Source organism: Pseudophryne corroboree, chromosome 10 (genome assembly GCF_028390025.1).
Source record: "Pseudophryne corroboree isolate aPseCor3 chromosome 10, aPseCor3.hap2, whole genome shotgun sequence".
Taxonomy (NCBI): domain Eukaryota; kingdom Metazoa; phylum Chordata; class Amphibia; order Anura; family Myobatrachidae; genus Pseudophryne; species Pseudophryne corroboree.
In genome coordinates this window covers 55,313,411-55,341,011 of record NC_086453.1, presented here as the reverse complement: position 1 = coordinate 55,341,011, position 27,601 = coordinate 55,313,411, and the positions used below count along the sequence as shown (strand labels likewise).

The 27,601-nt window shown below is 47.8% G+C and overlaps 1 protein-coding gene across 1 annotated transcript in view; it reads left to right on the top strand.

The window, feature by feature from the left end:
- POLD1 (DNA polymerase delta 1, catalytic subunit) overlaps positions 1-27,601 on the top strand; it is a 294,557-nt gene that overhangs the window by 185,178 nt on the left and 81,778 nt on the right. Inside the window, exons 18-21 of the mRNA XM_063942417.1 lie at positions 13,131-13,226; positions 13,304-13,441; positions 25,505-25,680; positions 26,352-26,504. Coding sequence (XP_063798487.1) covers positions 13,131-13,226; positions 13,304-13,441; positions 25,505-25,680; positions 26,352-26,504 — 563 coding nt within the window. The remainder of the gene's footprint in view (positions 1-13,130; positions 13,227-13,303; positions 13,442-25,504; positions 25,681-26,351; positions 26,505-27,601) is intronic.

Here is a 27,601-nt window from a genome sequence, read left to right as displayed (position 1 = left end):
TGCTTCCTAAACCACTAAACTTAAATCTAAACAGTCCTTGGCCGCCAGTCAGCCTGCTTCCAAACTAGACAAGCCTGCTGCATGACGGGGAAGACTTCCCCCTGGGTGACCCCAGAGTGGGAGGCCGACTTCTGCAGTTCGCCCAGGCCTGGTTAAAGACCACTTCGGATGCCTGGTGTGGGAAGTTGTCTCTCACGGGTACGCAATCTCTTTCAAGAGACATCCACCTTGCCAGTTTTGCACAATGGTTATCCCTGCGGATCCGTTTAAAAGCACTAGCTCTACACTTGGTTGTGCGATCCCTCCTGGATACGGGAGTGGTAGTGCCGGTACCTCTGTCTCAGAGAGGCGGGATACTATTCTACCCTGTTTCTAGTTCCGAAGCCAAATGGGTCCTTCCGGCCTATACTCAACTTAAAATTATTGAACAAGTTTGTGAAAGTATCCAAATTCCGTATATGGAAACTCTGCGCTCTATAGTGCTGGCCATGGAACCCGAAGACTGTATGGTATCCCTGGACATACAGGATGCTTACCTGCACATACCTATTGCCATGTCGCATCAGCAATATCTGCGGTTTGCTATTGGCAACCTACATTATCAATTCCAGGCACTGCCTTTTGGATTGGCCACGGCCCCTCGGATCTTCACCAAGGTCATGGCCGTGATGACGGCTCTAATCCGCCGTCAGGGAAGCAGGATCCTGACGTATCTGGACGGCTTGCTGATCCTGGCAAACTCCCAAGAAGTTCTCCTCAGTCATCTGGAACTGACTGTCCAATTCCTACAAGCCCACGGGTGGCTCATCAACTGGAAAAAGTCCTTGCTGGTCCCTGCTCAGGGCATGGTGCACCTGGGGGCAGGGCTGGACACACACAGCCAAGGATTGTTTTGTCTCCAGAGAAAGTCCTGAAACTTCAGGACAGGATCAGATATTTCCTCTCTCGCCCAAGAGTGTCGATAGACTCGGCGATGCAAGTACTAGGCCTCATGGTGTCTGCTTTCGACATGGTAGTGCACGCTCAATTTCATTCCCGCCCTCTGCAGAGGTTAATCTTTTCAAAGTGGGATGGCCTGCCTCATCGGATCTGGTCTCAAATGATCTCCTTGACTCAGGAGGTTCGTCTGTCACTGAGCTACTGGCTACAGGACCAACAGTTGAGCAGGGGTCGTCCCTTCTGGATCTCTAACTGGGTCCTCCTGACAACGGATGCCAGTCTGCGGGGTTGGAGCGCGGTGTTGGAGCAACACTCTCCAGGGTCGGTGGACCAGGGAGGAGTCTCTCCTCCCGATAAACATTCTGGAATTGCGCCGGTGTTCAGTGCATTGACACTGGCCCTGCGTCTGGTTCAGAACAGGCCTGTTCAAGTACAATCAGACAACGCCACCACAGTGGCATACATAAATCATCAAGGCAGCACTCGAAGCCGCATGGCAATGCTGGAAGTATCAAAAATCCTCCGTTGGGCGGAAAGCCATCTGCCAGCAATATTGGCAGTATTCATCCCCGGAGTCCTCAACTGGGAAGCGGATTTCCTCAGTCGTCAGGACGTTCACGCCGGAGAGTGGAGTCTTCATCCGGAAGTCTTTCAACTCTTAGTGGACAAGTGGGGCCTTCCAGATGTAGACCTGATGGTGTCTCTGCACAATCGCAAGGTTCCGGTCTTCGGATCAAGGACAAGGGATCCTCCAGCAGCGTTCGTGGACGCATTGGCAATTCCATGGAACTTTCAGCTGCCATACGTGTTCCCTCCAGTGTCACTCCTGCCCAGGGTACTACGGAAGTTCAAGCAAGAAAGAGGAATACTACTTCTAGTCGCTCCAGCGTGCCCTAGACGGCATTGGTTCTCAAACCTGCAGGGTCTCTCAAAAGAGCGTCCTCTTCTACTTCCTCCACGCCCAGATCTCCTCGTTCAGGGCCCTTGTGTCTATCCGGACCTGGCCAGACTGGCTTTGATGGCGTGGCTCTTGAAGCTTCACTCCTGAGGGCCAAGGGATTCTCTGAGGCAGTTATTCAGACTATGTTGAATGCCCGGAAACCGGCTTCTGCACGGATTTTTTTACAGGATCTGGAATTCTTACTTCACATGGTGTGCGGCTAAGCATTATGATGCCTATTCGTTCAGAACTTCTAGGCTTTTGGCTTTTCTGCAACAAGGCCTAGATTTAGGCCATTGTCTGGCCTCCCTCAAGGTTCATATATCTGCCTTGTCGGTATGGTTTCAGAGGAAAATTGTGTCTATTCCTGACGTTCATACTTTCACTCAGGGTGTTTTACAGATTCAGCCTCCCTATGTCCCTTCTGTGGCTCCATGGGATCTGTCTGTTGTCTTAAATGCAGTACAAGAGTCTCCATTTGAACATCTTAAGTCTGTGGACCTTAATTGTCTTACACTTAATTTCATGTTTTCTCTGACGTCCTAGTGGATGCTGGGGACTCCGTAAGGACCATGGGGAATAGACGGCTCCGCAGGAGACTGGGCACATCTAAGAAAGATTTAGGACTATCTGGTGTGCACTGGCTCCTCCCCCTATGACCCTCCTCCAAGCCCCAGTTAGATTTCTGTGCCCGGCTGAGCTGGATGCACACTAGGGGCTCTCCTGAGCTCCTAGAAGAAAGTATAGTTTAGGTTTTTTATTTTCAGTGAGACCTGCTGGCAACAGGCTCACTGCAACGAGGGACTAAGGGGAGAAGAAGCGAACCTACCTAAGTGGTGGTAGCTTGGGCTTCTTAGGCTACTGGACACCATTAGCTCCAGAGGGATCGAACACAGGACCCGACCTCGTCGTCCGTTCCCGGAGCCGCGCCGCCGTCCCCCTTACAGAGCCAGAAACAAGAAGGTGGTCCGGAAAATCGGCGGCTGAAGACTTCTGTCTTCTCCAAGGTAGCGCACAGCACTGCAGCTGTGCGCCATTGCTCCTCATGCACACCACACACTGCGGTCACTGATGGGTGCAGGGCGCTGGGGGGGGGGGGCGCCCTGAGCAGCAATAATAACACCTTGGCTGGCAAAACTAACACCATATATAGCCCCAGAGGCTATATAGGTGTATATTAACCCCTGCCAGAAACGATAAAATAGCGGGAGAAAGCCCGCCAAAAAAGGGGCGGGGCCAACTCCCTCAGCACACTAGCGCCATTATTTCCTCACAGCTTCGCTGGAAGGAAGCTCCCTGGCTCTCCCCTGCAGTCCTGCACTACAGAAAGGGTAAAAAAGAGAGGGGGGGCACAATTTAGGCGCAGTATATATATATTATAGGCAGCTATAGGGGAAAACACTCTGTATAGTGATATCCCTGTGTTATATAGCGCCCTGGTGTGTGCTGGCATACTCTCCCTCTGTCTCCCCAAAGGGCTTTGTGGGGTCCTGTCCTCTGTAAGAGCATTCCCTGTGTGTCTGCTGTGTGTCGGTACTGCTGTGTCGACATGTATGATGAGGATAATGATGTGGAGGCGAAGCAAATGCCTGTGAATGTGATGTCACCCCCTGCAGGGTCGACACCAGTGTGGATGGATTTATGGAAGGAATTACGTGACAGTGTCAGCTCCTTACATAAAAGGTTTGACGACATAGGACAGCCGGCTACTCAGCTTGTGCCTGTCCAAGCGTCTCAAATGTCATCAGGGGCTATAAAACGCCCGCTACCTCAGATGACAGATACAGATGTCGACACGGATACCGACTCCAGTGTCGACGATGATGAAACGAGTGTATCCTCCAATAGATCCACCGGTTATATGATTGAGGCTATGAAAAATGTTTTACACATTTCTGATGATACCCCAGGTACCACAAAAAAGGGTACAGGTTGAGTATCCCATATCCAAATATTCCGAAATACGGAATATTCCGAAATACGGACTTTTTTTGAGTGAGAGTGAGATAGTAAAACCTATGTTTTTGATGGCTCAATGTACACAAACTTTGTTTAATACACAAAGTTAGTAAAAATATTGTATTAAATGACCTTCAGGCTGTGTGTATAAGGTGTATATGAAACATAAATGAATTGTGTGAATGTAGACACACTTTGTTTAATGCACAAAGTTATAAAAAATATTATCTAAAATTACCTTCAGGCTGTGTGTATAAGGTGTATATGTAACATAAATGCATTCTGTGCTTAGATTTAGGTCCCATCACCATGATATCTCATTATGGTATGCAATTATTCCAAAATACCTCTGGTCCCAAGCATTTTGGATAAGGGAGACTCAACCTGTATTATGTTTGGTGAGAAAAAACTACCAGTAGTTTTTCCTGCATCTGGCGAATTAAATGAGGTGTGTGAGGAAGCGTGGACTTCCCCAGATAAGAAATTGATCATTTCTAAACGGTTAATGGCTGCGTACCCTTTCCCGCCAGAGGATAGGTCACGCTGGGAAACACCCCCTAGGGTAGATAAAGCATTGACACACTTATCAAAGAAGGTGGCACTACCGTCTCCGGATACGGCCGCCCTAAAAGAACCGGCTGATAGAAAGCTGGAAAGTACCCTAAAAGCTATATACACACACACTGGCATTATATTGAGACCCGCTATTGCATCAGCTTGGATGTGCAGTGCTGCTGCTGCGTGGTCAGACTCCCTGTCGGAAAACATTGATACCATGGATAGGGACAATATTTTGCTAACGATTGACCATATAAAAGACGCGGTCTTATACATGCGTGATGCACAGAGGGATATTTGCCGGCTGGCATAAAAAATAAGCGCTATGTCCATTGCCGCCAGACGGGGGTTATGGACTAGGCAATGGTCAGGTGATGCCGACTCCAAGCGGCACATGGAAGTTTTACCCTATAAAGGGGCGGAACTTTTTGGGGAAGGTCTTTCAGACCTCGTTTCCACAGCTACTGCTGGGAAATCGACTTTTTTGCCACAGGCTACCCCACAGCAAAAGAAAGCACCGTATTATCAGGTACAGTCCTTTCGGCCCCAGAAAAATAAGCGGGCTAGAGGCTCATCCTTTCTGCCGAGGGGCAGAGGAAGGGGGAAAAAGCTGCAGCACACAGCTAGTTCCCAGGAGCAGAAGTCCTCCCCTGCGTCCGGTAAGTCCACAGCATGACGCTGGGGCTGCTCAGGCGGAATCGGGAACGGTGGGGGCACGTCTCAGGTTTTTCAGCACACAGTGGGCTCTCTCACAAGTGGATCCCTGGGTCCTTCAAGTAGTATCTCAGGGGTACAGGCTGGAATTCGAGACGTCTCCCCCCCCGCCGTTTCCTAAAATCTGCCTTGCCGGCAACTCCCTCTGCCAGGGAGGCAGTGTTGGTGGCTATTCAAAAACTGTATTCACAGAAAGTGATCGTCAAGGTACCCCTCCTTCAGCAAGTAAAGGGTTACTACTCCACAATGTTTGTGGTACCGAAACCGGACGGTTCGGTGAGACCCATCTTAAATTTAAAAACCTTGAACACTTATATCAAAAGGTTCAAGTTCAAGATGGAATCGCTCAGGGCGGTTATTGCGAGCCTGGAGGAGGGGGATTACATGGTATCCCTGGACATCAAGGATGCGTACCTGCATGTCCCCATTTACCCTCCGCACCAGGAGTACCTCAGATTTGTGGTACAGGACTGTCACTATCAGTTCCAGACGCTGCCGTTCGGGTTATCCACGGCACCGAGGGTCTTTACCAAGGTAATGGCCGAAATGATGATACTCCTTCGCAAGAAGGGAGTTTTAATTATCCCGTACTTGGACGATCTCCTGATAAAGGCGAGGTCCAAAGAACAGTTGATAGTGGGGGTGGCACTTTCTCAGGAAGTGCTACAACAGCACGGCTGGATTCTAAACATTCCAAAGTCACAGCTGGTCCTGACGACACGTCTTCTGTTCCTGGGAATGATTCTGGACACAGACCAGAAAAGAGTATTTCTTCCACTGGAAAAAGCCGAGGAATTGTCATCTCTGGTCAGAGACATTCTAAAACCAGGAAAAGTGTCGGTACATCAATGCACACGAGTCCTGGGAAAAATGGTAGCTTCGTACGAAGCAATTCCATTCGGAAGGTTCCACGCAAGGACGTTCCAGTGGGACCTGTTGGACAAATGGTCCGGGTCCCATCTCCAGATGCAACAGCGGATAACCCTATCGGCCAGAACTAGGGTGTCGCTGCTGTGGTGGCTGCAGAGGGCCGCAGATTCGGAATACAGGACTGGGTCCTGGTGACCACGGATGCCAGCCTTCGGGGCTGGGGGGGCAGTCACAAAGGGAAGAAATTTCCAAGGACTGTGGTCAAATCAGGAGATTTCTCTTCACATAAATATCCTGGAGCTAAGGGCCATTTACAATGCCCTAAGCCAGGCAAGACCCCTGCTTCAAAACCAGCCGGTACTGATCCAGTCAGACAACATCACGGCGGTCGCCCATGTAAACAGACAGGGCGGCACGAGAAGCAGGATGGCGATGGCAGAAGCCACAAGGATTCTCAGATGGGCAGAGAATCATGTGTTAGCACTGACGGCAGTGTTCATTCCGGGAGTGGACAACTGGGAAGCAGACTTCCTCAGCAAGCACGACCTCCACCCGGGAGAATGGGGACTTCATCCAGAAGTCTTCCAAATGCTGGTCAACCGGTGGGAAAAACCACAGGTAGACATGATGGCGTCCCGCCTCAACAAGAAGTTGAAAAGATATTGCGCCCGGTCAAGAGACCCTCAGGCGATAGCGGTGGACGCTCTAGTGACACCATGGGTGTACCAGTCGGTTTATGTGTTTCCTCCTCTACCTCTCATACCCAAGGTACTGAGAATAATAAGAAGGCGAGGAGTGAAAACCATACTCGTGGTTCCGGATTGGCCAAGAAGAGCTTGGTACCCGGAACTTCAAGAGATGCTTACAGAGGACCCTTGGCCTCTGCCGCTCAGACTAGACCTGCTGCAGCAGGGACCCTGTCTGTTCCAAGACTTACCGCTGCTGCGTTTGACGGCATGGCGGTTGAACACCGGATCCTGAAGGAAAAGGGTATTCCGGAGGAAGTCATCCCTACCCTGATCAAAGCCAGGAAGGATGTCACCGCAAGACATTATCACCGCATTTGGCGAAAATATGTTGCTTGGTGTGAGGCCATGAAGGCCCCGACGGAGGAATTTCAACTGGGTCGATTCCTGCACTTCCTGCAAGCAGGGGTGACGTTGGGCCTCAAATTGGGGTCCATAAAGGTCCAGATTTCGGCTCTGTCGATTTTCTTCCAAAAAGAACTGGCTTCACTGCACGAAGTTCAGACTTTTGTCAAAGGAGTACTGCATATTCAGCCTCCTTTTGTGCCTCCAGTGGCACCTTGGGATCTCAATGTGGTTTTGGCATTCCTGAAATCACATTGGTTCGAACCACTTAAGACTGTGGATTTAAAATATCTCACGTGGAAAGTGGTCATGCTGTTGGCCTTGGCGTCGGCCAGGCGGGTTTCAGAATTGGCGGCTTTGTCTTGTAAAAGCCCTTATCTGATTTTCCATATGGATAGGGCAGAATTGAGGACTCGTCCTCAGTTTCTCCCAAAGGTGGTCTCAGCTTTTCACTTTAACCAACCTATTGTGGTGCCTGCGGCTACTAGGGACTTGGAGGATTCCAAGTTGCTGGACGTAGTCAGGGCCCTAAAAATTTATATTTCCAGGACGGCTGGAGTCAGAAAGACTGACTCGCTGTTTATCCTGTATGCACCCACCAAGCTGGGTGCTCCTGCTTCTAAGCAGTCTATTGCGCGCTGGATTTGTAGCACTATTCAGCTGGCGCATTCTGCGGTAGGCTTACCGCAGCCTAAATCTGTAAAAGCCCATTCCACACGGAAGGTGGGCTCATCTTGGGCGGCTGCCCGAGGGGTCTCGGCTTTACAACTTTGCCGAGCAGCTACTTGGTCGGGGGCAAACACGTTTGCAAAATTCTACAAATTTGATACCCTGGCTGAGGAGGACCTGGAATTCTCTCATTCGGTGCTGCAGAGTCATCCGCACTCTCCCGCCCGTTTGGGAGCTTTGGTATAATCCCCATGGTCCTTACGGAGTCCCCAGCATCCACTAGGACGTCAGAGAAAATAAGATTTTACTCACCGGTAAATCTATTTCTCGTAGTCCGTAGTGGATGCTGGGCGCCCATCCCAAGTGCGGATTGTCTGCAATACCTGTACATAGTTATTGTTACAAAAATCGGGTTTTGTTGTGAGCCATCTCTTTAGAGGCTCCATTTTGTTATCATACTGTTAACCGGGGTTCCTATCACGTGTTATATGGTGTGATTGGTGTGGCTGGTATGAGTCTTACCCGGGATTCAAAAATCCTTCCTTATTGTGTCAGCTCTTCCGGGCACAGTTCCTAACTGAGGCTTGGAGGAGGGTCATAGGGGGAGGAGCCAGTGCACACCAGATAGTCCTAAATCTTTCTTAGATGTGCCCAGTCTCCTGCGGAGCCGTCTATTCCCCATGGTCCTTACGGAGTCCCCAGCATCCACTACGGACTGCGAGAAATAGATTTACCGGTGAGTAAAATCTTATTTTTACTGGCTATTGCCACTGCTAGGAGGGTGTCGGACTTGGGCGCTTTGTCCTGTCGTTCACCCTTTCTGATTTTTCACCGGGAACGGGCAGTTATTCGAACTCGCCCTTGTTATCTACCCAAGGTAGTGTCATCTTTTCACCTTAATCAGGAGATTGTGGTTCCTGCTTTTATCTCTTCTGGTTTGTCCTCCAAAGAGCGGTCTTTGGATGTGGTTCGGGCTTTCCATATTTACGTAGAAAGGACTTCCTTCCTCAGGAGTTCAGATACCCTTTTTGTACTTTTTGGTTTTCACAAACGTGGCTGGCCTGCGAATAAGCAAACCTTGGCCAGATGGATTAGAATGGTGTTTGCACAAGCCTATGCACAGGCTGGTCTTCCAGCTCCTGCTGCTATCAAGGCCTATTCTACTCTGTCTATTGGACCTTCTTGGGCGGCCCGCCGAGGCGTGTCCGCTGAACAATGGTGCAAGGCGGCTACGTGGTTCTCAGTGAACACGTTTATCAGGTTCTGTGCCTTTGATATTTCCGCCTTCCAGGATGCTTCCTTTGGACGCCGGATTCTTGTGCCCACTGCAGTGTGTCCCCTCCCATGAGGAACTGCTTTAGGACATACATCCCCGATGTATTCCCTGCAGAATCCCAGTGTACCCCGCTGCAGAAAAGGAGATTTATGGTAGACTTACCATGGTTAAATCTCTTTCTGCAAGGTACACTGGGTTCCACAGGGCGCCCACCCTGACGCACTTATCTTCTTTGGATTTGTATGGCATTAGTCGCTGGTCCCTTCTCCTGTCGTGAGAACGTGGTTCTATGTGACTAACATCTACCGTCTCTTTTACCTGCTCCTGCATTGGACTGGTTAACGAAACTGAGCTCCAGTGCCTGGAGGCGGGGTTATAGCGGAGGCGGTGCAATGCATCCTGGGAACAGTCAAAGCTTTAGCCTGTCGGTGCCTCAGATCAACTGTACACCCCAATGTATTCCCTGTGGAATCCAGAAGCACCAGAGCAGCGAGTGTGCCACACCAGGCATGAGCGAGGCAGTGCTTTTCCAACCTTTTCTCACTTGTGGCTGGCTAAAGTTGTTTTTTTGTTTTTGATTGGCTAAGGCCCATCCTCCCTTAAGGGGGGTACACACGGGAAGACGTGTGCTGAGCGATCTATCACAGACCGCTCAGCACACATCTCTCCCCCCGCTCAGCACACAACGGTGAAGTGAGTGACCTGACTAGTTTGTGCCTGCATGCATGTCAATCTAGTGTCAGCGATAGCGACGCGCTTCGCTATGGGGCATACACATGGAGCGATGTATGCTTCTTTTCTAATCAATCTAGTCAGATTGCTTAGTAATTAAGCAAAATTCGCTCCGTTTGTACCCCCCCCCCCCTTTAGTCTGCTTGTGATATGTGTAAGATCTTACGTAGCTGCCCCCAAATTCTGTCACTGGCTCCTGAGTCCATGTCATTAAGTCATTGCAACTGTACATGGCTTCTGCCTCCGGACCGTTGTGGACGCTTTTACGCTCCAGTTCCACTGTCTTTGGAGATGGTAAAATGAAGATTTTTTTTTTTTTTACTGCCTCAAACCTTTAAACCCACAATTTCTGGAACACCTGAACAGATTTTAAATCTCCTACTTGAAAGCCATGGGATAGATGTAATGAAGCCTCTGACATTGTGGTCCGCAGACACATTGCTCACAGCAGATGGCTGTGTTTTGCGGAGAGGTAAAACCACGGTTTCAAAATGTGGAGAGGAAAACCAGACATTGAACACACATGCTTCCGGGGGGAGGTTGCAACAGAGGAGATTGAGCTGTCTTTCCACATTTCAGCCTCTACCGGGGGTTGTGTTGAAGTCTGCTTATCTGCCGCAAGCATTTGTGTTACAGTAGTGTGGGCCAATAAAACAGGAACTCGCCGGCCAGCCAAGTCTTGCTAAATGGTGTACAGTAGATCTTGCATGCAAACTGGTTACTATACAGATTACTTTCCAGTTTGTAGATATAGCCCTTCAACAGTCTCCTTACCTTTCTTTTCCACAGTTATCCACTGGCTTATCCAACAGTTCTTGAGAACTGCGCTCATTAGTTTAACTGTATTTTCTTTTTACATATTTTTCATGTGTATTCTGTACGTCATGTTTTCACCTTACTTAAATGTAACCGGCTAGCTGTGGAATACCAGAGAGGTTTTCCTGTTCAAATGGCGGCTTCCTGTTGTCTGAAGAATTTGTCCAGTTCTGCAAAATTTGTGGTGGGGAACACCAACAGAGGTCATTAGGCAGGGCGTGCAAAGGAGGCTGGGATATGAATGTGTCACTGGGGGCAGCGAGTTACCTTTACAAGACATAATGCTTGTCACTTAGGCATAGTCACCCCTTATAACATGGTGTATTGTCAGCATAAAGCTGCATCTAGCTGTGTTAGACTAATTGCCTCATGGTGCACAATTCTCATTAATGCTGAACAACCCAATATACTGATCGCTTTATATCATATAGCCAATAACGTTCACAAACCAGTATGGTTCAGTTTTGTGGCTTACAGCAATTCCTATGTGAGGATTTGCTAATGGGGAGACTTTGTCCTATGGACATTATTTATTACCAGTTATTTATATAGCGCACACATATTCTGCAGCGCTTTACAGAGAATATTTGTCCATTCACATCAGTCCCTGCCCCCAGTGGAGCTTACAACCTATATTCCCTACCACATGTACGCACACACATTCACGCTAGAGTTAATTTTATTGGGAGCCAATTAACCTACCAGTATATTTTTGGATTGTGTGGGAAACCGGAGTACCCGGAGGAAAATCACACAAGTACGGTGAGAATATACAAACTCCACACAGTCATGGTGGGAATCGAACCCATGACCTCAGTGATGTGAGACGGTAATGCTAACCATTACACCGGCTTGTAATGCCACATCCTGTGCTTTACATAATGGTATTGCAGTAATAATTGACTGTAGAAGTTAGTACTTGGTGGTGGTGTTAGTGCATGACATTCCCACCTGCTTTTACCTTGTGTGTCAGTGCTCCCCACAGTGACTACTTGGTGGTGGTGTTCAGTAGTGGATCTTGCCACGGGCAAGCAGGACTTTTGCCCGGGGCGCCGCTGTCCCAAGGGCGCCGCCGCCGTGGCAAGATCCGCTACTGGTGCTGTGCGGTGCGTGATGACGTCATCGCGCACGGCATTGTGTGAGCGGCCATAGACCTAAAGGTCATAATTGACCTCTAGTGTCTGTGCGGTGCTATGAGAGAGACGTCATGACGTCTCTCCCATAGATCCGAGGAGCGCCGGCGGACGGAGACGGAGGGCAGCAGCGTTCGGGAAGCAGGAGCGGGGATTGTATTTATTTATTTTTGGTAAGCGGCACAGGCAGCTACTAGGGGCACAGCACTGGGGCACAGCTACAGTGGGCATAACTGTGACCACACCCCTTCCCCGTGAGGCTACGCCCCTATTTTTTTTACGCGCGCCTACGGCACGCACTAACCCTGTTTTGCGGGGGGGGGGGGGGGGGGCACCAAGCGCCAAAGGAAGCTTTCGCCCTGGGCGCCAGAAGGTCTAGAACCGGCCCTGGTGGTGGTAGTGTATGTCATTCCCACCTGCCATTACCTTGTGTGTCAGTGCTCCCCACAGTGGTAAGTGGGAGGTGATATTAGTGTTTGCTATTATACCAAACATCAGCAATTACCAGATTTGGGCAGAGGTGTATTAAACCTTGGAGAGAGAGAAAGTGTAGAAAGAGATAAAGTACCACTTCTGTCATATTACAGACTGTGTTTGAAAAATGACAATAGTTGATTGGTGCTTTCTCTCTCCAAGGTTTAATACTTCTCTCCCTTAACGGGGGTACACATGGAGCAATATTACCCTATTTTCTAAGTGATCTGTCTAGATCGCTTAGAAGTGAAGCACAGATCGCTCCGTGTGTATACCCCATAGCGATAGCGTGTCGCTATGGCTGGCTCAGATCTTGACTGCATGCAGTCAAGATCTGGCAAGATCGCAAGGCTCTCATTGAGCCTTGCGGTCTAGTTAGGATCTGGCTAGCACACCTCGCACTGAGCCCGAATTTCTACGTGTACCCCCCTTTAAACTGGATACACACTATAAGATTATCTGTTCAATCTTTCTGGTTGGAACAAAAATCTGGTAACACATCTGAGCAAATGACAAGTTACCATTTGCTCCCAAACACTGTAAAACAGAAAAAAAATGGTAATTCAGACAAATTGGTTAAATACATTTGATTTAATTAATTTATCCAAAGAAACGTTTTAGCTCATTTTCCAGATTTTGGAAGCAAATGGTTGATTGTCATTTGCTCCCAGACATTACCAGATTTTCGTTCCAATAAGATAGATTGGACAGATAATCTTATAGTATGTATGTTCTTTGTTCTCTCTGGTTATCAGAACCTTCTGGATAACTGGTTTGTGGAATAAGTATACCATAACTTTGTATTGTTCCATGCATTTGGACAGGCACCTAAAGCTGCTATCCTATATGGTTTTATGTAGTTCTGGTGAATTCTGCTCATTATAGGCCATTACAACTTGTGATCTTATAATGAACCCGCTGATAACGTGTGGTAACCTATCTCTCTGCCCGTTCCGTAGAGTGTGACTGGTTTCGGGAGGCAGATGATAGAGAAAACAAAACAGCTGGTGGAATCTAAATACACGCTTGCCAATGGATACAAGGCAGATGCCAAGGTAAGAGCTGTGCCCGCGCCATGCTGGTGAAGAAGTAGGATTTCCCCCTCTAACAGGCTCCTGTCATTCCCCCAAAGGTCATCTATGGTGATACAGACTCTGTGATGTGCAAACTGGGGGTACAGACCGTGGCAGAAAGCATGGAGGTAGGACGAGAGGCTGCCGAATGGGTCTCCAGTCACTTCACCCCTCCCATTAAGCTGGAGTTTGAGAAGGTATGCATCTGTCACAATGTCAGGGGTACACAATGTAGTAAAAAAAACAGGGTAGTCTGGCGCTGCTAATAGCAAAATGATTTCTTAAATATCTCCTGTACATACATTTATCCACTCAGCAGCAGGGGAATAAAATGTGCTTGTGGTTACACATATAAACCTACTCAATCTGCGCTAATAATGTGAGAGAGTGAATGCGGCAGAAATCACACACCATACTAAAACATTTGTTACAAAAATAAATGTATTAAAATAAGTTGACCCGTCAAAATGAACATATAACTTCCGGAATAATCATGAGGTTCACATAACAGGTGTACACCATCGTATTGATCCACCTATTGATAATTAAATGTACAACTCAAACTAATGTACCGGTTTAGGGAGGTGGATCTTTATATACTAAATGTAACAGGTAGGAATGGAGTTGTATTTGTAAATGAGGATCCCCTGTATGTTGAAAAAGAGGGGAACCGATAGGGACAGGTGAAACGATAGGGACAGAGGAACCGATAGGGACAGGGAGGCCAATCCCCAACCGGAGATGCGGAAGCAATTACAAATATAACTCCATTACTACCTGCTAGTAGGAGTGCCTATGTGGATGCAAACGATGTGGTGAGGGGCACCTATGTAGACGCTAAGAATGGGAGGAGGAGTGCCTATATGGACGTAAAGGGCAGAGGGAAGGGTGCCTACATGGGTGCAGGGGTGCCTATGTGGATGCAAAGGGTGGGGAGAGGGGTGCCTACATGGATGCAGCGGTGAGCAGGGTTGCCTATATGGATGAAAAGGGTAGGGGAAGGGGTCCCTGTATGGGTGCAGGGGTGCCTATATGGATGAAAAGGGTAGGGGAAGGGTGCCTACATGGCTGCAGGGGTGGGAAAGTGCATGTGGATGCAAAGGGTGGGTGCATGGGCATTTAAAATTGGAACAGGAGCAACCTGGCTGCAAAATGTGGCTGAGTGCAAGTGAAAGCAGTGGTGGTGGGGTGCAGATGTGGAACATAAAAAAAAAAAAGGGGGGGGGGAGTACATTACTTAAAAGGATAAGAAATGTTTTCGAGTGATGTCTCCCACGCTGTCTCTCCTCAGTGAAGTAGTAAAGGCTGTGCTGTGTCACCACAACAGAATCCATATTGATCCAAGCACTGCACCAGCACTCTCTCCACACTGGGCAGAATCAAAATGGTTGCATTAAAGCACCTTAAATAGTGCAATAAAATGGCGGGAGTGCGAAAATGTAACACCCACGTTACGTGGATTTGGCTGCTCTTCGTTGAAGAACCTGGAAATTCCCTTGCAATTGAACCGCACATAAAAAATTAAAGTGGAACCTGTAGTTGTCATGTGATAGGCACGAAAACTGTACGCTTGATATGGGTTTTTTTTAAAAGCACCTAATTGAATTCCTCCCGTAGACTACGTTCCAAGCACGTTATTGTCTTGTGTGCAGGAGTCTTACGCTTTAGATCCACAACAAACGCAAACTCAATCGGGCAGCTGCCGTTTGCTGCTTACTAACCTGTGAAAGATATAAAAGTAATGTGACCTGTTCACAGTGAGTATACGATACATATGGTTCTGAAGTTAAGAGACAAAACACTTTCCAATAGGTCTACTACAGTCTTACTGATTTTTACATTTTTTTTCTCTTCATATTTTTACTTTGCAATTGTATCTTCATCACTGTTGTATGGCACAGTGGCGCAATATCCACGGTGGCAGGAAATGAAACTGTCATAGTTGTGTGTGTGTTTGCTTTTAATTCTTTATTTGAGATTTAGGGGTCTATTCATGATGCAGTGAAAAGAGTGGAGAAGTTGCCCATGGCAACCAATCAGCATTGAAGTAACATTTATCAAGTGCATTCTATAAAAATATACGTAGCGGCTGATTTGGTTGCCATGGACAACTTCTCTACTGGCTCACTGCTTCACTGTTTTTTCACTACTTCATTCTTTATGCTGCCAAAAGAGTTAAATTGTAAAACTAAGGCCATCATGCATGATATATTAAAGTAAGGTGCACACTTGGTGACTTTCCCTAGTTAGCAATCATCACTATGAGGTAGCGACAGCGGATTTGGCACCAAACGATCAAAGCTTTTGGTCTCTCAGAATGCAACCGTCCCATCCATATATGGCTCAGGCAATTTATTTTTCTCTAACGTCCTAGTGGATGCTGGGGACTCCGTAAGGACCATGGGGAATAGACTGGCTCCGCAGGAGACTGGGCACTCTAAGAAAGAATTAGGACTACTGGTGTGCACTGGCTCCTCCCTCTATGCCTCTCCTCCAGAATCTGTGCCCAGACGGAGCTGGGTGCATTTTACTGAGCTCTCCTGAGCTTGCTAATAAGAAAGTATTTTAATTAGGTTTTTTATTTTCAGAGAGCTTCTGCTGGCAACAGACTCTCTGCTACGTGGGACTGAGGGGAGAGAAGCAAACCTACTAACTGCGGCTAGGTTGCGCTTCTTAGGCTACTGGACACCATTAGCTCCAGAGGGATCGAACACAGGAACTTAACCTTGGTCCTCCGTTCCCGGAGCCGCGCCGCCGTCCCCCTCGCAGAGCCAGAAGACAGAAGCCGGCGGGTGAAGCAAGAAGACGTCAAAATCGGCGGCAGAAGACTCCTGTCTTCATATGAGGTAGCGCACAGCACTGCAGCTGTGCGCCATTGCTCCCACACTAACCCACACAGTCTGGTCACTGTAGGGCGCAGGGGGGGGGGCGCGCCCTGGGCAGCAATTGAGTACCTCCTGGCAAAATAGGGCATATATACAGCTGGGCACTGTATATATGCATGAGCCCCCGCCATTATTTTTACACAAAATCGCGGGACAGAAGCCCGCCACTGTGGGGGCGGGGCTTCTTCCTCAGCACTCACCAGCGCCATTTTCTCTCCACAGCTCCGCTGAGAGGAAGCTCCCCATGCTCTCCCCTGCAGAAGCACGATAGAAGAGGGTGAAAAAGAGAGGGGGGGCACATAAATTTGGTGTAAAACCAATATATACAGCAGCTACTTGGTTAACACTAAGTTACTGTGTGATTCCTGGGTCATATAGCGCTGGGGTGTGTGCTGGCATGCTCTCTCTCTGTCTCTCCAAAGGGCCTTGTGGGGGAACTGTCTTCAAATAGAGCATCCCCTGTGTGTGTGGTGTGTCGTTACGTGTGTGTCGACATGTCTGAGGTAAAAGGCTCCCCTAAGGAGGAGATGTAGCTAATGTGTGTGAGAGGGTGTCTCCGTCGACAACGCCGACACCTGTTTGGATATGTGTAAGTGCTAAGGTGAATTTATTGCACAAAAGATTAGAGAACAGACAGGAAATCTACCCATGTCTTTCCCTATGGCGCAGAGACCTTCAGAGTCTCACAATGCTCACTATCCAAAATAATAAACACTGATATCGAGACTGAGTTTGACTCCAGTGTCGACTACGATAATGCAAAGTTACAGCCAAAATGGCAGAAAAGTATTCAATATATGATTATTGTAATAAAAGGTGATTTGCATATCACTGATGACTCATTTGTCCCTGACACAAGGGAACACATGTTTAAGGGGAAGAAAGCTGAGGTAAATTTCCCTCCTCTCATGAGGAAAAAGAGCGGGAATCTCCAGACAAGAGACTGCAGCTTCCCACAAAGAATTCTCAGGCAGTATCCTTTCCCCACTAGGGCCAGGATGTGATGGGAATCTTCCCCTAGGGTGTCACGTTTGCCCAGAAGGTAGCCCTAGCTATTCTCAGGGATCCTGCAGATAGCGTGCACATTCTGGTACACTACTCAGACCGGCGATTGTGTCGGCATGGGTTTATAGCGCTGTGGCGGCGTGGACAGGTACCTTATCAGCAGAAATTGAGACCCTAGTGTGTATATATATATATATATATATATATATATATATAGAGAGAGAGATATGTATATATATTAAATATGCTGTCTTAAGATATATATATAATCAAACATGCCCAAAGAGTCATGAGTATACTGGGTCCTAGAGTCAAAGCTATGTCGATTTCTGCTTGACGTGTCCTGTAGAATATGCGATAGACAGATGATGCCAACTTAAGTGGCATATGGAAGGCGGAGGATTGTGTGGAGAAGGGTTCTCGGACCTGGTCTCCACGGCTATAGCTGGTAATTCTGATATTTTGCCTTATATTCCTGCACAGCCTAGGAAAGCACGTCATTATCAAATGCAGCTTTTCGAACAAAGAAACAAGAAAGTCCGAGGTGCGTCCTTTCTTGCCAGAGGCGGGGCCAGAGGAAAGAAGCTGCACAACACAGCTAGTTCCCAGGAACAGAAGTCCTCCCTGGCCTCAATGAAAATCCACCGCATGTCGCTGGTGCTCCACAGACGGAGCTAGGCCCGGTGGGGGCACGCTTTCGTAAGTTCAGCAACAAGTGGGTTCACTCCCTGTTAGATCCCTGGGCAATAGATATTGTGTCTCCGGGATACAAGCTGGACTTTGAGAAGATGCCTCCTCACTGACGGCCCTGCCGGCTTCCCCCCACGAGAGGGAAACAGGGTTAACTGCAATTCACAAATTGTATCTTCAACAGGTGGTGGTCAAGGTTCCCCTCCTTCGACAAGGAGGGGGGTTATTATTCGACCATGTGGTAGTCCCGAAACCAGATGGTTCGGTCAGACCCATATTGAATTTAAAATCCCTTAACATATACCTGAAAAGGTTCAAGTTCAAGATGGAATCGCTAAGAGCGGTCGTTACAAGCCTGAAAGGGGGAGATTTTATCGTGACTCGGGACATAAAGGAGGCATACCTTCATGTCCCCATTCATCCACCTCATCAGGCGTACCTCAGAATTGCGGTACGGGATTGTCATTACCAATTTCAGACGTTGCCGTTTGGTCTCTCCACGGCCCCGAGAATATTCACCAAGGTAATGGCGGAAATGATGGTGCTCCTGCGGAAGCAAGGTGTCACTATTATCACGTACTTGGACGATCTCCTCATAAAAGCGAGATCAAGAGAGCAGTGGCTGAACAGCGTATCACTTTCTCTGGAAGTTTAACGGCAACACGGCTGGATTCTATATATTCCAAAGTCGCAGTTGGTTCCTACAGCTCATCTGCCTCTCCTAGGCATGATCCTAGACACAGACCAGAAAAGGGTTTATCTCCCGGTAGAGAGAGCTCAGGAGCTCGTGACACTGGTCAGGAACCTATTAAAACCAAAACAGGTGTCAGTGCATCACTGCACTCGAGTCCTGGGAAGGATGGTGGCATCATACGAGGCCATTCCCTTCGGCAGGTTCCATGAGAGGACCTTCCAATGGGACTTACTGGACAAGTGGTCCGGATCACATCTTCAGATGCATCGGTTAATCACCGTATCCCCCTGGGCCAGGGTGTCTCTCCTGTGGTGGCTGCAGAGTGCTCACCTTCTCGAAGGTCGCAGATTCGGCATTCAGGACTGGGTCCTGGTGACCACGGATGCAAGCCTCCGAGGGTGGGGGGCAGTCACATAGGGAAGAAATTTTCAAGGGCTGTGGTCAAGTCAGGAGACATCAATATCCTGAAATTAAGGGCCATATACAACGCCCTAAGTCAAGCGGAGACCCTGCTTCGCAACCAATCGGTGCTGATTCAATCAGACAACATCACCGCAGTGGCTCATGTAAACCGCCAAGGCGGCGCAAGGAGCAGGGTGGCGATGGCGGAAGCCACCAGAATTCTTCGATGGGCGGAGAATCACGTACGAGCACTGTCAGCAGTGTTCATTCCGGGAGTGGACAACTGGGAAGCAGACTTCCTCAGCAGGCACGACCTCCACCCGGGAGAGTGGGGACTTCATCAAGAAGTCTTCGCGCAGATTGTAGGTCGGTGGGAACTGCCACAGGTGGACATGATGGCATCCCGCCTCAACAAAAAGCTACAGAGGTATTGCGCCAGGTCAAGAGACCCTCAGGCGATAGCTGTAGACGCACTGGTGACAAGGTGGATGTTCCAGTCGGTTTATGTGTTTCCTCCTCTTCCTCTCATACCCAAGGTGATGAGAATCATAGGAAAAGGAGGAGTGAGAACAATACTCATTGTTCCGAATTGGCCAAGAAGGACTTGGTATCCAGATCTGCAAGAAATGCTCACAGAGGACCCATAGCCTCTGCCTCTAGGACAGGACTTGTTGCAGCAGGGGCCCTGTCTGTTCCAAGACTTACCGCGGCTGCGTTTGTTGGCATGGCGGTTGAACGCCGGATCCTGGCAGAAAAAGGCATTCCAGATGAGGTTATTCCTACACTGATAAAGGCTAGGAAGGAGGTGACGGCTAAACATTATCACCGTATATGGCGAAAATTCCAGCTGGGCCGTTTTCTTCACTTCCTACAGTCGGGAGTGACATTGGGCCTGAAATTGGGTTCCATTAGGGTCCAGGTTTCGGCCCTATCCATTTTCTTTCAAAAAGAACTGACTTCTCTTCCTGAAGTCCAGACGTTGTATAGGGAGTGCTGCATATTCAACCCCCTTTTGTGCCACCAGTGGCACCTTGGGATCTTAACGTGGTGTTGAGTTTCCTGAAATCTCACTGGTTTGAGCCACTTAAGACCGTGGAGTTAAAATATCTCACGTGGAAAGTGGTCATGCTATTGGCCTTAGCTTCGGCTAGGCGTGTGTCAGAATTGGCGGCTTTGTTATGTAAAAGCCCCTATCTGGTTTTCCATATGGACAGGGCAGGATTACGGATTCGTCCGCAATTTCTGCCGAAGGTGGTGTCATCTTTTCATTTGAACCAACCTATTGTGGTGCCTGCGGCTACTCGTGACTTGGAGGATTCCAGGTTACTAGATGTAGTCAGGGCTTTGAAGATTTACGTTGCCAGAACGGCTAGAGTCAGGAAAACTGACTTGCTGTTTATCCTGTATGCATCCAACAAGGTTGGCGCTCCTGCTTCTAAGCAGACTATTGCTCGCTGGATCTGTAACACGATTCAGCATGCTCATTCTACGGCTGGATTACCGTTACCAAATTCGGTAAAGGTCCATTCCACTAGGAAGGTGGGCTCTTCTTGGGCGGCTGCCCGAGGCGTCTCGGCGTTACAGCTTTGCCGAGCAGCTACTTGGTCGGGTTCAAACACTTTTGCAAAATTCTACAAGTTTGATACCCTGGCTGATGAGTACCTCATGTTTGCTCAATCGGTGCTGCAGAGTCATCCGCACTCTCCCGCCCGGTTTGGAGCTTTGGTATAATCCCCATGGTCCTTACGGAGTCCCCAGCATCCTCTAGGACGTAAGAGAAAATAAGATTTTAAACCTACCGGTAAATCTTTTTCTCCTAGTCCGTAGAGGATGCTGGGTGCCCGTCCCAGTGCGGACTATCTTCTGCAAGACTTGTATATAGTTTTTGCTTACTTAAGGGTTATGTTACAGTTTTGATCAGTCTCGGGCTGATGCTGTTTTGTTTCATACTGTTAACTGGTTCGTATATTCCATGTTATACAGTGTGGATGGTGTGGGCTGGTATGAATCTTGCCCTTAGATTAACAAAAATCCTTTCCTCGTACTGTCCGTCTCCTCTGGGCACAGTTTCTCTAACTGAGGTCTGGAGGAGGGGCATAGAGGGAGGAGCCAGTGCACACCCATTCTAAAGTTCTTTATAGTGCCCATGTCTCCTGCAGAGCCCGTCTATACCCCATGGTCCTTACGGAGTCCCCAGCATCCTCTACGGACAAGGAGAAAAAGATTTACCGGCAGGTTTAAAATCTTATTTTTTATAGTCTTACTATATTATTTGAGCGATCTTTCTAAAAAGCGTCTTATACGTACCTTAGAAAGAGTTGCTCTAACAACTCCCCGCCGCGACAACGCTTACCCACGTGTACAGTGCTGTTTCCGTGGGCGTCTGTGTAGGATGTACTAGCAAGTCCAGCAGACGTTACCAGGCTGTGGCTGGAGCACAGGGAGAAGGTAAGTCATCTGTTCCGCTTAGTAGGGGAAACGTGAGACACAGCCGCACTGTTTCGGGATGGAGACTACCAAACAGTTGCTGAGGTGGCTGCCACCCGGGTGCACCAGCGTTAGGCCTGAGGGATCATAGGCTCCAGGGGTAGTATGAGGTCGCTATCCCTAGGGTTGATGTCAGCAGTGGGGAGTAAGACGCCCCCTTGAAATATCCCATATTGCACATATTAAACAAGCAGCTGTCTTTATGAAAGAAGCAGCCTTGGATATGGGTACAATTGCCTCTGAGGCATCAGCAGTAGCAGCTCGCAGAGCGGTTTGGCTACGTACATGGAATGCCGACTCAGAATCTAAGAAGGTTCTGGAGTCTTAGCCTTTTACTGGAGATATTCTTTTTGGTAAAGAATTAAACAGTATTTTGGAGTCCGAAGCAGACTCCAAGAAAGTGAAGTTTCCTTCCACACATAAATCCAAGCCTAGATTTCCAGCTTTTCGGCCCTTTCGGACTCAAGGAAAAGCAAAAGGAAAGGTTTATGGCGAACGGTCTCAATCTGACAAGTCGGGTAAGACTAAAAAGCATTGGGCTACCAGAGTGCTGGCTTCCAAATCAAAAGATAAACCATCCACGGGGGGAAGGGGGATCTCAGGGTGGAAGGCAGACTTCTTCAGTTTGCACAGATCTGGCAGAGGTCTACCACAGATGCCTGGGTGCAAGAAGCGGTATCTCACGGTTATGTGTTTGATTTCAGGTACCACCCTCCTCAAAGGTTTTTTTGTACCAGCCCGTCTTCAGTGGAAACGAAGGCCAGGGCTTTGCAAGAGACAGTTCAGAAGTTGCTATAGTCAGGAGTGATAATTCCAGTTCCTCCTGCACAAACGAGGTTTATGTTCCAACCTGTTTCTAGTCCAGAAGCCAAATGGGTCGTTCCGGCCCATACTCAATCTCAAAGTGCTGAACAAGTACACTCGGGTGCCTCTGTTTCATATGGAGACTTCACGTTCCATTATTTTGTCCATGAAGCCGGAGGATTTTATGGTATCCCTGGATATCCAGGATGCTTACCTTCATGTTCCTATAGCACTGTCCCATCAGCGTTGTCTCAGGTTTGCTATCCTCCAGAAACATTTTCAGTTTCAGGCCATACCATTTGGACTGGCCACAGCTCCCAGAGTGTTCGCCAGAATTATGGTGGTAATGGCATCTTATCTCCGTCAGCAGGGGATAAGGATTTTTCCATACCTCGACTACTTATTAATCCTGGCACAATCTCAGGAATTGCTTCAGTGTCATCTGCGGCAGACAATAGCTTGTTTGCAGAGACACGGTTGGCTCATAAATTGGGCAAAATCGTCCCTGGTTCCGTCACAACGGATGACTCACTTGGGGGCTGTGTTGGATTAGAGTCTCCAGAGAGTAAATTAACCTCTGAACAAAATATCCAAAATTCAGTCAAGGATTCATGAGCTGCTACACAGTCAAAAGGGTATCCATTCACGCAGCATTGCGTGTGATGGGGTTGATGGTGTCGACATTTGACATGGTGGCGTATGCTCAGTTCCACTTGAGGCCTCTGCAACGTCTGATCCTTTCCAAATAGAATGGTTTTCATCAGACAATAAAAATGCAGACTATGGTCCTTCCTCTGGAAGTAAGGAGGTCCTTAACCTGGTGGCTGCAGCCATCCCATCTGGACAAAAGGAGACCCTTTTGGATATCAGATTGGGAAATTCTGACAACGGATGCCAGCCTTCAGGGCTGGGGAGCGGTGTCGGGAAGGAGTTGCTTCCAGGGGCAGTGAATCAAGGAAGAGAGTTGCCTGCCAATAAATATATTGGAACTTCGGGCCATATATATGGCACTTATTCAGGAACAGGACTTCCTTCAGGGAAAACCAGTACAAATCTGCTCAGACAATGCAACGGCAGTAGTGTACCTCAACCATCAGGGAGGAATTTGTAGCCAAAACGCAATGAAGGAGGTAAGTCACACTTTAAAGTGGGCAGAACTTCATCATCTAGCCTTGTCCGCAGTGTTCATTCCAGCGGTCATAAACTGGGCAGCGAATTTTCTCAGTCGACATGCCACTCAAGCAAAAGAATGTGCTTTACACCCCGAGGTCTTCCAAATTCTGGTAGAGAAGTGGGGGTTACCGGAGATAGATCTCATGGCGTCCTGTCAGAACAACAAATTTCCCGCATACGGGTCAAGAACAAAGGATCCCAAAGCGATCTTTGTGGATGTCCTGTCAGTGAGATGGGACTTTCCTCTGGCCTATGTGTTTCTTCCCATCGCCCTGTTACCCAGGGTGATGCGAAAGGCAAAACAAGGAAGGGTCGCTGTTATACTAATAGCTCTGGCTTGGCACAGAAGATATTGGTACACAGATCTGCAGAGGTTGTCGATGGATGCTCCATTCCTACTCCCTCAACTTCCAGATCTACTGTCTCGGGGTCCTTGCTATCACAAGCACCTGGATCGACTGACTTTGACGGTGTTGCTCTTGAGACTTCCATCCTGAAAGCAAGAGGATTCTCACAACATGTAATTCAAACAATGCTCAGAGCAAGGAAACCCTCCTCAGCTCGCATTTATAACCGAATATGACAGGCCTATATTCAGTGGTGCAGTGACCGGAAATTTGATCCTAGGTCTTTGAGTTTCCAGAGTCCTAGCATTCCTTCAGTTAGGAAAGGACAAAGGTATAATGGTTGCTTCCTTGAGAGTGCAAGTGCCAGCATTGACTGTATGGTTCCAAAAGAAAATTGCTAACCTACAGGATGTGCGCACTTTTTTTTAGGGAATGCTGCACATTCAACCTCCTTTTGTTCCTCCTACAGTGCCTTGGGACTTAAGTTTAGTTCTAAAGGCCCTTCAAGTTGACCCATTTGAACCACTAAAACGTGTGGATTTTAAATTGTTGACAGCTAAAGTTCTCTTTCTACTGGCTATTGCTTCAGCTAGAAGAGTTTCAGATTTAGGGGCATTGTTATGTTGCCCTCCTTTTCTGATTTTTTTTTTTTTTATTGAGATAGAGCGGTTCTCAGAACCAAATCTGGGTATCTTCCTAAGGTGGTGTCTGAATTCCACCATAACAAAGAAATTGTAGTCCTGGCCTTCCAAGGGCCGGACCTTCCTACGGGACATGCATCGTTGGACGTAGTCCGTGCTTTAAGGATCTACGTGGATCTTACCAGTGCCATCAGAAAAATAGACACTCTACGTTCTCTACGGATTTCACAAGAGTGCATGGCCTGCTAACAAGCAGACACTGGCGAGGTGGCTTCGAATGACAATTTCAGTAGCATATTCTCAAGCTGATCTCCCCGTTCCGGCTAATGTCTCTGCTCGCTCTGCTCGTAAGGTAGGTCTGTCATGGGCAGCACAACGTGGTGCTTCAGCAGAACAGATATGTAAGGCAGCCACATGGTCTTCCATCAACGCATTCATTAGACACTATGCCTTTGATACCTTTGCGTCATAGAATGCTGAATTCTAGCGAACCTGTGGACTCTGCAGAAGAAATAATCGTTATGGTAGACTTACCGTTGATAACTCTATTTCTCCTAAGTCCACAGGATCCACATGGATCCCCCCCTACACACCTGATTTGAGGATCCTTTCCCTTACTAACCTCTTCCTTCTCGGAAGTGTGTGCATGTGTGTTCTTCTCGCCTGATTAGGGCTCTCTATGATGCTCCTGCCTTGAGCTTTGGAAAACAACTGAATTGCCTGAGCCAGGAGGCAGGGATATAGGGATGGGTCCGTTGCATTCTGGGAGGCCGAAAGCTTTGATCGTTTGGTGTCAATCCGCTGTCACTAACTCATATCCCAATGTTATCCTGTGGATCCTGTGGACTTAGGAGAAATAGAGTTATCAAGGGTATGTCTACTGTAACGATTATATTGTCTAGTGTGTCGCCCAGTGTGTCCTTACATTACTTTAGTAGTTCTAGGCAGAATAGAAATTGGTGTTTTGCAGATATACAGAACAACGTAACCCAGTGGAGTCTTTAAATGACCTTAGATGTTTTTCTGTTATTCGTGGTTTATTTGTTTCTTCATTTGTTTTGTTTTTTAAATATGCTTTTATATAACTGTATCTGAGTCTTCAAAGTGATTCATTGTTGCTCCTAACTTGCAGGTATATTTTCCTTACCTTCTGATCAATAAGAAGAGATATGCTGGCCTGTACTTCTCATCCAGTGCAGACACCCATGATAAAATGGATTGTAAGGGAATAGAAACTGTGAGGAGGGATAACTGCCCTCTAGTGGCCAATCTCATCAACACTTGCTTGCAGAAAATCCTGATTGACAGGTATGTTTATAATGATGAAAGAAAATAATGGCTTGGACGAATGTTTTCCTCTACGTTTTTTGTTTCTTCATGGCAATTTGTGATATGAACCCACATGGATATTTTTTGTTTGTTTTTGTCTTTTTAGTTAAGGATAATGCTACCCAAAACACGAAGAAAAGTGGGAGGCCCAAAAAGAACATCATTTTAATTGCATGCAATATTCTAATCTGATCGGGCATGTGATGCCCCCTCCTGCTCAGGGCTGGGGATTTTTACAAACGCCTAGTGGTCACGTCAAGGACCCTCTTTCCAATCAGATGAATGCAAAAGCTTTTTGGGGGGGAGTGGTGTTAACAAACCTGCAAGTGATAAAGTATTAATTTAGCTCACAGTTCCACCCAAAGCCAAATGGTTGCCCTTAAATGTTCACCTATTAAAAAGATTGGCGAGCACATTACTTGGTAATTTTCAGTGACTGCATAAAAAGACCTGTATGAACGGACACGCCATACAGTTACGTGGCTCATTCAGAACAAGACAGACGTTGCTCTTAACTGTCTGTTCTCACATGTTGGGGCTTTCCATTACTGCTACACTAACCATGGCACTTACTGGCAGCACAGGTGAAAGCACTGAGTGTTGATGTGTAAGTGTAATATATATTTCTCACTGCATGCATTTGTTTTCAGAGATCCATTGGGAGCTGTAGAACACGCCAAAGACGTGATATCGGATTTGCTCTGTAATCGGATAGATATCTCCCAGCTGGTGATTACAAAGGAGCTGACCCGCACTGCGGAAGAGTATGCAGGGAAACAGGCGCACGTGGAGCTGGCAGAGAGGTAGGATGAAGTCTGCTGGATCTAGCGTTTGCACTGTTACTTGTTAATTGGTGTCGAGAGATTCCTCTGTGTGCCTATGTAAATGCCCACCTGCTGCATGCAAAGCAGACTCTTTACAATGGAGGCAGCCGGCCAGCAGAGGGTGGCTCTCTGCACAGCCTGTGCGCCTGTGATTGGTGCTGTGTAACAGCCGTCTCTGTACGAACTAAAGCCCTCAGCATCTGCTCGCTGTTACCCCGCAGAAGTGCAGGGCCGCCTGCAACTCTGCCTGCGCGCACTGATCCGTGACTGAGGGGAAACGCAGAAATAGCTTGTCCCACCCAGGGCAGCAGCTGTGTCTGCAACCGTCTGTTGTTGTGGAAGGAGGAGGTGGGGGGCGAAGTGTGTGGAAAGAAACATTACAGAGCATGAGATAAAAATTACATGGACTTCCTGTAACCCGTTAGTTGCTGGCCGGTCATTGCCCAATTCCAGGCTCCTGTACTCAGCAGTTTTCCACTAAGGGACCTGCTTTTCTTAGAATATCAACCGCTTGCTTCATTAGGAAATCCGAGCACCGCTCCGCTTACTGCAATCCGTCCTTTGCTTCTGTGCCCACTGGTCATCACTCCTGATGCTGACACCTGACTTTCTGTTTTCTGTTTAGCGGTGTTTTTTACAGTATATATATATATATATATATGGTGCATGGAAGGCGGCACTCAGGAGACTTTCAAGAATGTAGAAAAATGTGCTTTAATATCAACGTTTCGGGGGACGCACTCCCTTCCTCAAGACACAGCAAGACAAGTCTTGCTGTGTCTTGAGGAAGGGAGTGCCTCTCCCGAAACGTTGATATTAAAGCACGTTTCTCTACATTCTTGAAAGTCTCCTGAGTGCCGCCTTCCATGCACCATACATAGAGCCATCCTGCTCAAGGAGGGCACCGGAGCATATTCCCAGCGGGTACGAGGAGTGCCAGACCCAACAGAGCGGTATATGTATATATATATATATATATATATATATATATATATATATATATATATATATATATATATATATATATATAAAAATAAATAGATATTTCTGAGACTGTAGCCCAGTGTTTCCCAAAC